The 10,428-nt window shown below is 37.6% G+C and overlaps 1 protein-coding gene across 4 annotated transcripts in view; it reads right to left on the reverse strand.

The window, feature by feature from the left end:
* Nucleotides 1–6,441: 6,441 nt before the first annotated feature.
* LOC107586616 (cTAGE family member 5-like) overlaps nucleotides 6,442–10,428 on the reverse strand; it is a 29,503-nt gene continuing 25,516 nt past the window's right edge. For all 4 annotated transcript variants that reach the window (XM_016274069.1, XM_016274067.1, XM_016274070.1 and 1 more), the window contains 4 exons: nucleotides 8,803–8,922; nucleotides 8,416–8,468; nucleotides 8,156–8,339; nucleotides 6,442–7,192 (listed from right to left, as the gene is read on the reverse strand). In XM_016274069.1, the coding sequence (XP_016129555.1) occupies nucleotides 7,011–7,192; nucleotides 8,156–8,339; nucleotides 8,416–8,468; nucleotides 8,803–8,922 (539 nt within the window). In that variant the 3' untranslated portion in view covers nucleotides 6,442–7,010. The remainder of the gene's footprint in view (nucleotides 7,193–8,155; nucleotides 8,340–8,415; nucleotides 8,469–8,802; nucleotides 8,923–10,428) is intronic.

The raw sequence follows: 10,428 nt of genomic DNA on the forward strand, positions 1-10,428 counted from the left end.
GTTGCTGGTTTTATTTTTTCTTCCTGTCTAATTTCCCTAGTTTAGCTATTGAAGTTCTCGGTGTGTTCTTTGCTTTTACATATATTGTCTATTAGCCCTTATTTTTTTTTATTTTTATTTTTTAAGAAAATCATAGTCGAAGGAGGTCGTGGTTGCTTGTATAGCTGAAAAGGTGAATGTCAAACTAAGCCGCTTTGAAGCGGCAGCATGGCGTGCTCGATGGGCAAGACTTTGTAGTGTTTTTGGAGGAAAGATAGCTCTTCCAAAAGAATGCGCTTTAGAAGTTGCTGGTTTTATTTTTTCTTCCTGTCTAATTTCCCTAGTTTAGCTATTGAAGTTCTCAGTGTGTTCTTTGCTTTTACATATATTGTCTTTTAGCTTTTTTTTTTCTTTTTTTTTTAAGAAAATCATAGTCGAAGGAGGTCGTGGTTGCTTGTATAGCTGAAAAGGTGAATGTCAAACTAAGCCGCTTTGAAGCGGCAGCGTTTTTGCTCTGCAAAATCCCCTCTTTCATGAGCATATCTTTATTTTGCCATGCTCGAGTAATGAAGTGAATTGTCGAAGAGCGGAGTACTTTTTAAAACCGTTAAGTTGCCTCGCTAACGTTACTCTGTCAGGCCTCAGAACTTCCTGTTATTTGGCGGTATCGACTACCTGAAGCCAAACCAGGTTTGAAGCCATCGCCCCAATCTTCCTGGAAGATCTGCGCTTATGACAAAAACAATGTACAGCCAAAGCAAACCTTCGCAGCATGAAAATCATCTTTATATGCAAGCTTATCAAGTGAGGGGTGACCTAACAATTTAGCTTACGATCTTGTCGTTTGTGGTCCAAAAAAGGTTTGAAGCAGTTAACCAATGAGGTCGAACAACTCTTGGCACGTGCACAAAGAGTTGATGTAATTCGACGTTTTATAAGTGCGAAGCAGGGATCCAGCTTGACTAAAAGTTGACAAGTTTACAACCTATTGCGGTACCCATGTCAACATTGGTGAAAACGGCAGATTTTCGTGGTTGGTGGCACAGAACGCAAATAGGGTCATTGTGGTTTAAAATCTGTTAAATTCAATCCCTTTTTGAATAAACCACAGACTAAAAATGCTGTTTTCAGGTGCGTTGACATGGGTGCCAAACACGCTGTAATGAATATGTCGGAATGCTCTTAAATGTGTGCCAGGATTCTGTGTTGTTCTACTTGGTACAGCACCAAAAAATTATTTCAGTAAGTGTGTTCTTAATTCGGAGCTTGTTCGTCGTTCATCGATTTTTGCCGAACGGTTAGAGTTGGCGGAGAATGACAGCGTATGACACGTTACAAACTGCTAAAGCATTCATACCGTGCCTAAAACCCAGAATAGCTTTCATTTCAAACCCACATCACTGTACGTTCCCGGTCGACCAAGTCTGCAACGCGTTACAAAGACATCGCATCAGTGTTTTCGTCTAGTTTTTTTTTGCAATCTCTCTATGTGTGCATGCGAGTGTGTTGTGTAAACGTTCAAAAAGTGCATCCATCAGAGAAGGAGGTGTGTGTTCAGTACAAAGGGTACCACTTCCTCAGCAGTGAACAGGAAACAGCCATTCTCAGGGTTACTGTTAGACGTGTGGAGGAAACAAAACGGAGTCCAATAGCTCAGGCCTCTCACCATGAAAGTTTCCATTAACGAAGAATCTTCTCAACAAAGTCACTGGATTTAACTTCTGTCAGCGAATCATCTGCCAAAGATAACGGTGATACGATTCTTTTTTTTTTTCTTTTTTCAAGTGCCCACATGCTGGCAGAGGGCAGGGCCAATGGCTGATAGGCCGAGATGTACTACTACTATTGTATTACGACAACTACTATTAGATAAATGTACTAATGGTTGGACTTGGGCGGTGGTCCACAGCTGAGCTGTGGCTTTGGTCAACATACGTTAGATCTCTCTTACAATGCACCTGTTTCACTGTGAAGAGTGAATGTAATTTAACTATTGAAAATCAAGGTTGGTTCTATCAGACCTATAAGCTGCTATGAGACGTGTTAGTAACATTCCACTGGGGAGTTCAAACAAACTAAAATGGCCAAATGTCTGCATGAAATGATCTTTTTTTTTTTACTCTTATTCTGTTCTGTTCGGGCAGAGGCGGGATCCTGTAATCAGCTTTCGACTGGTCCTACGATGAAATTCTTGAGCCATTTGAGAGCAAGTGTAGGTTTTTATTCCTGATCGATGCGACCAGTCGGTTGTTACAACTCTGTTGGATCCCAGTTTTTTTTTTTTCTTTCAGAAACGTTATATGCATTTCACAATCTCGTAGTAAGGAGAAAGAGGGCTGCTATGACCCCATCTGAAACGGTCGGTGTTTTACAGCTTTTTTTTCTGACAGCTATCTTACCGATTATCGACCTCACGCCAGCCTTTGGTAAAAACGAACAGTCCGAGTTTCCACTGCAGGTCCGATGCAGGCCTCTCTTTCTCTCTATCACTCTGGTCGGCTTGCGTTAACGGCAAAGTCAAAAACTATGCAAACGGAATGCATACGATCCAATGGCTCCTAACTCGTTTTTCTTTCGTTGGATTTTTCTTTTCTTTTTCTGTCACTCAAATGGAAATAACCTAACTTGCAATGATACTTGGCCTTATTATTGTTATTATTATTGTTTTAAGATCTTGATTCTTCGGTAGCCAACTCAAGTTTCAGGGGCGACCGTGGGTTACAGACATGGTCTCTATGAGACTGGCCAGAAGGCCCCAGTTATAAGTGGTACGAATGTTGTGCATTTGTTTAAAATCAGGACAGTTTGCAATAAAGAAGTGGCCATCATGGGGCACCAGCAGTGCTAAGACCACGCTGCTACCTTATAAACTTAACGGGGAGTTAAATAAGATAACATAAACGTGCATATGCGTATATGTATATATCAACGTATATACTTTTATGCAACACATGTCCGGGTTCTATTTATGAACATTGAAAAAAGTTTATAAGCGTTGTTGTTTGCAAAAATGGTTTTACCATCTTAAATGTTTAATATTTGGGCAGGTGTGTTCTGTCTACATTTTTGTCTCCGGTGAGCACATAGCATTGGATTTTATATGTACATCTGCAAACAGGAAGTACTCTGGCACAGGTGTGAACATGCCAGGTGGCAAGATTTTAATGAGAAAAAGTGATCTTGAGGTTCCACGATAAAGAAGGAAAACCTTTGAAAAACTTAACTGACAGATATTGGGTAAACCAGCCGAATGTTGATTTGAATCAATGTTGAACGAATGCATTCTTTTAATCGGTAAAATAAAAGCATAAAAAAAATCAATGTTGTCTCCGTTTTATACAGTTGTGATGTACAGTGCATTTGTTTTCTTTATGCTTCAAAATGTGAGACCGAATGGAATAGTAGTAGATTTCTCACTCTTTTTAACCATTGTTCAGTACAAAGCGTACCACTTCCTCAGCAGTGAACAGGAAACAGCCATTCTCAGGGTTACTGTTAGACGTGTGGAGGAAACAAAACGGAGTCCAATAGCTCAGGCCTCTCACCGTTAAAGTTTCCATTAATGAAGAATCTTCTCAACAAAGTCACTGGATTTAACTTCTGTCAGCGCATCATCTGCGTCAGCTGCCAAAGATAACGGTGATACGACACTTTTTTTTTTTTCTTCGAAGTGCCCGCATGCTGGCAGAGGGCAGGGCCAATGGCTGATAGGCCGAGATGTACTACTACTATTGTATTACGACAACTACTATTAGATAAATGTACTAATGGTTTGACTTGAGAGGTGGTCCACAGCTGTGCTGTGGCTTTGGTCAACATGCGTTAGATCTCTCTTACAATGCACCTGTTTCACTGTGAAGAGTGAATGTAATTTAACTATTGAAAATCAAGGTTGGTTCTATCGGACCTATAAGCTGCTATGAGACGTGTTAGGAACATTCCACTGGGGAGTTAAAAACAAACTAAAATGGCCAAATGTCTGCATGAAATGAATATTTTTTTACTCTTTTATTCTGTTTTGGTTCGGGATCCTGGAATCAGCGTTCGACTGGTCCTACGATGAAATTCTTGAGCCATTTGAGAGCAAGCGTAGGTTTTTATTGACTATCGATGTGACCAGTCGGTTGTTACAACTCAGTTGGATCCCAGATTTATTTTGTCTTTCGGAAACGTTATATGCATTTCACAATCTCGTAGTAAGGAGAAAGAGGCCTGCTATGACCCCATCTGAGACGGTCAGTGATTTACAGCTTTTTTTCAGACAGCTACCTTACTGATTATCGACCTCACGCCAGCCTTTGGTAAAACTAACAGTCTGAGTTTCCACTGCAGGTCCGATCTCTAGCTTGACGCGGGCCTCTCTTTCTCTTTCTCTCTGGTCAGCTTGCGTTAACGGCAAAGTCAAAAACTATGCAAACGGAATGCATACGATCCAATGGCTCCTAACTCGTTTTTCTTTCGTTGGATTTTTCTTTTCTTTTTCTGTCACTCAAATGGAAATAACCTAACTTGCAATGATACTTGGCCTTACTATTGTTATTATTATTATTGTTTTAAAGATCTTGATTCTTCGGAAGCCAACTCAGTTTCAGGGGCGACCGTGGGTTACAGACATGGTCTCTATGAGACTGGCCAGAAGGCCCCAGTTATAAGTGGTACGAATGTTGTGCATTTGTTTAAAATCAGGACAGTTTGCAATAAAGAAGTGGCCATCATGGGGCACCAGCAGTGCTAAGACCACGCTGCTACCTTATAAACTTAACGGGGAGTTAAATAAGATAACATAAACGTGCATATGCGTATATGTATATATCAACGTATATACTTTTATGCAACACATGTCCGGGTTCTATTTATGAACATTGAAAAAAGTTTATAAGCGTTGTTGTTTGCAAAAATGGTTTTACCATCTTAAATGTTTAATATTTGGGCAGGTGTGTTCTGTCTACATTTTTGTCTCCGGTGAGCACATAGCATTGGATTTTATATGTACATCTGCAAACAGGAAGTACTCTGGCACAGGTGTGAACATGCCAGGTGGCAAGATTTTAATGAGAAAAAGTGATCGAGGTTCCACGATAAAGAAGGAAAACCTTTGAAAAACTTAACTGACAGATATTGGGTAAACCAGCCGAATGTTGATTTGAATCAATGTTGAACGAATGCATTCTTTTAATCGGTAAAATAAAAGCATAAAAAAAATCAATGTTGTCTCCGTTTTATACAGTTGTGATGTACAGTGCATTTGTTTTCTTTATGCTTCAAAATGTGAGACCGAATGGAATAGTAGTAGATTTCTCACTCTTTTTAACCATGGTGTTGTAGATTTTTTGTTGTTGTTGCAGTGATTACATTTGTGAAGCTCAATTTCTACTGAGTTAAAGATTTTAGCGCTTGACCTTGCTTTTCCAGGTCTGGAATTTAGGGAGGCATATGTAGGCAGGTTTTTGGTTACTTCTTAAAATGTGTAAAATGTTTCAAATACTATAACAATGTACCTTCTGTGCTCTGTTATGAAAATCATTTATCCAACGTAATTCCTGAAGCACCATATTACGAGGTTCCACGATAAAGAAGGAAAACCTTTGAAAAACTTAACTGACAGATATTGGGTAAACCAGCCGAATGTTGATTTGAATCAATGTTGAACGAATGCATTCTTTTAATCGGTAAAATAAAAGCATAAAAAAAATCAATGTTGTCTCCGTTTTATACAGTTGTGATGTACAGTGCATTTGTTTTCTTTATGCTTCAAAATGTGAGACCGAATGGAATAGTAGTAGATTTCTCACTCTTTTTAACCATGGAGTTGTAGATTTTTTGTTGTTGTTGTTGTTGCTGCAGTGATTACATTTGTGAAGCTCAATTTCTACGGAGTTAAAGATTTTAGCGCTTGACCTTGCTTTTCCAGGTCTGGAATTTAGGGATGCATATGTAGGCAGGTTTTTGGTTACTTCTTAAAATGTGTAAAATGTTTCAAATACTATAACAATGTACCTTCTGTGCTCTGTTATGAAAATCATTTATCCAACGTAATTCCTGAAGCACCATATTACTCCCAAAGATCATTTAATACTCTGCAAGTCCTAAAACAAGCACTTTTGATTATAGCATAAAACGAATGAATGAATACATAATTCTGCTTATTTGTCAGGGATGCACAATGTATTTGGTACCATATTGGTGATCTGATATTAGATTTAATCGTGGAAACTTAAGTCCCCTTTTTACATTTCGGATAAAATAATGAATAATATTCATTTTCATACTGCACATTATTTTGTGATGCCTAAATTTATTTGAAGCACTTAAATGATTCATTTTTGTTTAATATTTTAGTTAATTTTATTCAGTTATCAGGCATAACATACTTTTATCAACCTGATAATGTTTGTTTTATGTTTGTGCATCTTTTTACAAATATTTTCACGCATTAGCACCATCTCAGCAAAAAATCCAATATTTTTCAAATGACATCTTTTATTAATGTACATAATTTCATCAGACCACCTATTTTAAGGCATGAGTTGTTATTAGAGGAAACTATAAATATATCCGCTACATGGACTGTTCTCTGGACTGAGTTGTTGGATTTGTCAAGCTTGCTACCAAAGTCTAGTTTCAACAGCATCCTATTCACAATATATATTTAGACTTTCTATATATACAGTTTGACAAATATGAGGACCTTTTATCATCTACCTTCAATTAAAAAAAAAGCATCAGAACATCACAAACCTGAGCACCTATAATCCTGATAAAAGGCAGTCTCATTGACTTTTTACAATTTACCTACAGGTTCACAAAGGCTGCACACTTACACTGTACCTGAAATACAGACATCAACTTCCTCCTCATAATATTATAACCAGTGGCATGTGCTGCACCCTTTGCCATGCTTGCGCTTTCAACTAAGACAGAAGTAAGAGATAACCACAAGGCTACTGTGGTTACATATCAAAGGAAACACCCCCGAGCACAACAACAGGAAGTCGGAAACAGTTTGCAGGAGAGGAAGAGAGCGTGAGAGATCAGATGACATCATGAGGAGAGGGCGACTGGTCGGGGGTCTGCTCGCTGCCCGGTGGGGAGGGTCTGGGTGGTGGTCCGGGGGGGAAGCTGTCAGACAGAGGTCTTGGTGGCAGATAGCCCATATGTTGAGGGAGCGGCATTGGAGCTCTGGGAAACATTCCCGGGGGAAGTGGCCCTCGCACTAATGGAAACAGTAATAAAGGTTATCAGTTTGTACTAGGACACAGTATCAAATAATCGGACTGAAAACCCTGGAGTGATGCAGCCTATTCTTATAAATATATTTATTTATTAAATAACCTTAATGTTTTAAAAAAATAAACATTTGTAATGATATTATTAATACTACTACTACTACTACTACTAATAAAATAAAAAATATTTGAATTAAGACAGTTTAAAATAATCGGACAGAAAATTCTGAAATGATGCTACCTCAAATTCCCATAAATAAATCTATTATAAATAAATGATTTCATAAATTTGCAAGTATAAAAATAGCTATATAGCTGAGTCCTATCTTGTGATAAATCAAATGGCAAAAATTTAAATGTGTAATAATAATAATAAATTAGTGTAATTGAAATCATAAATGATTAGAAATGACAAAATTATTTAAAAAATAATATGAACCAATATCAACTTCATCAAATCACAAAAATAAGGTATTTTCATAAATCATGTAACATGCTTTTTATTTGCAACTATTTTCAATATTGACCAAAATTGTAATATTTATACAGTAATACTGGAAATAACACTTATAATTCCATGTTTTTTTCCAAAATGTTAATGTTCGTGGGAACCATGAACTTAACATTTTTTTTAGTTGTTAGCTTTAAATTTGTAAATATAAAAATCTAAGTAGCGGAGTCCTATCTTTTAATAAATCAAATGGCAAAATTAAAATCTGTACTAATAATAAATTATAGAATAAATAATAATTAAAATATAACATTAACCAATAACCATTAATCAACTTTATCAATCAAATCACTAAATGAAGTCTTTCCCTAAATCATGTCCCACTAAATATGCATTTAATTTGTGAAAAAGTCACATTGCAGAAGTTAAATGTTCTGCACTTTCACCGTTTCTTCAAGCTGTGATAATACAACATTTAGAGTGGAAAGAGTTAACTTACTGCCTATGGGGGGACCACGAGGGGGAAAGAACTCCGGAGGTCCATAAGGGCCCCTGGGTGGGAAGTGTGGGTCCCTAGGGTCCATCAGTGGGGGCATTCCCATTAATCGGGGGCCAGGAGGAGGTCCCATTCTTGAATCTGGATCAGGGGGCAATCTCATGTCACCAAGCATCGAGTGAGGACCCTGTGAGAAGACACATTTTAGTTATGGGCATGTCAAAAAATGACAAGTGTTTCTCATCAATCGGAGGTTTCCTCACTTCTCTGCTCTCATTTTCACTGATGGATGAGCTGTTTCTTAGAAATGATGAATCTGGGGGGGGGGGGGAGAGGAAAAATACTCTTAGGATCTTTGAGGCGAACTTCTTACATTTTCATTTTCATTTAATTCTTAAAGATTGCTGAAAAGAGCGCTCATTCATGCCTTGGTAATGCTATTACATGAGCTACATAAAAACAAATTAGCAGGGAGTGTCTGCCACATTATGTTGCTCCATTTACTATGAGAATATGTACCTCATTTATTCAGTATGTTACTATTAGGCTTGTATATGTGAGTCATATGGGCTACTTATAATTCCACAGGTACAAATGACCTTTAAGAGAAGTCAAACATATTGTAGAGGAGGTCACATGGAAAGACTCACTTGATTTTTCACCAAAGTATGGCTCAGGAGGAAGTGGAGGTCTAGGAGGCAAAGGACCCATAGGATACGGACCTGGAGGAGGCCTCCTAAAGGGCAAACCCGGGTCTGGGAGAGGATGACCTTTCATAAACATATAAAAAAAAAGAATATTTATATAAAATATATTTACTTATATAAATCTATTATCAAGATCATCATTTATGTAATGTAATATTATATTTTTATATACATTTATTTATTATAAATAAACTAGAGCCTTCACATTTTAATAGGGAATCATAAACGAATATAAATAATTTTGTATTATATTATTATACTCAATATTCTAATATTCTCAAGAGCCTTTCGAACACTTTATACGGGATCAGAAAAATGTATAATTTATTACAATTAAAAACAAAAACGTACAAATAATAATTTAAAACATTTTAATTTATAAAATGAAAACAAATGAAATGATATATTTTAAATATATAGTGATTATTTATACATATAACTGTCCAAATTCAAGACCCTTTCGAACCACATTATACATTAATACAAATCAAAACAAAAATAAGCATTTGAAAATGATTGGCCCATGAACACAGAGGATGTAATAGGAATGATGCACTACACATAAAAAAGAATGGTCATGATGATAATGACATTACAAAATACAGTGATGTTCTGTGCTATTCACAGCCACAGTATGAAATAACTAATCACTGCGCTGAACATTTAGCCCACAGCATTCGGCCCAGCAGTGAGGAGCAGCAGGGGGCAGTGGGACAAAGCCAAAATCACAGAAACGTCTAGAACAAAGAAGGCCCAGTTCTGTGACTCTTCAATGAGCTGTGCGGCTGAGTCAGCGCTTCTCAGCCACCTCTGAATAACTGAGTTTGAGCTTCAGTAACAAACGCCTCTCACCTCACACTGTTGGCTAAATTACACAGTTGAGTGATTAGTATTCATAAATCAATAGGAAATTAATACTGAATCAAGCTAATAAGCCTCCTAGACTGCATATTCTACATTTTTTTAGCCTTTATAATTATTTACATATATTTCTTGCATCGTAATGTAGTTTTACGCAACCATTTCCTCCCTCTCTGATCATTAGAAATAAACAGTGTTTTTTTGCTTCACTGTACCTTTAAATCTAAAAGACCTGTTATGTTTGGCTAAACTATTAACATGTTATAAAAATGGGCTGTCATGTTAATGTGCTCATAGTTTTTCCATCAATAATTCTTGATCATTGAGAGCTAGAGAAGTATTTCTTCCTGATACGGGGCAGCCACAGCAGTGGGAACATCACTGTACCTGGAGGAGGGGGAGGGCCCCTGCGTTCCCTGTCCCAGGAGGGAGACAGTGAGCCACTATCAGAGTGAGGGCCACTCCGCTCAAAGTCTTGCCCACCACTAGGGGGCTCTCCCACGCCACGGGATGCTGATTATGTGACAGTGAGAGTGAAGGAAGATGAATGGAGTGGAGAGAGACGGCACATAAAAATGTTTGAGGAAATTAAGAATAGAAAAGGGGAGGAAAGGGAGACAACCAACGAAATATTAACGAGGGTAATGAAACACAAAAAGGCTTTTCTATATGCAAACTTGGGGAATGATTTGCTACCCACAGTTTAGT

Source organism: Sinocyclocheilus grahami, unplaced genomic scaffold, assembly GCF_001515645.1.
Source record: "Sinocyclocheilus grahami isolate Dianchi unplaced genomic scaffold, SAMN03320097.WGS_v1.1 scaffold84.1, whole genome shotgun sequence".
Classification (NCBI taxonomy): domain Eukaryota; kingdom Metazoa; phylum Chordata; class Actinopteri; order Cypriniformes; family Cyprinidae; genus Sinocyclocheilus; species Sinocyclocheilus grahami.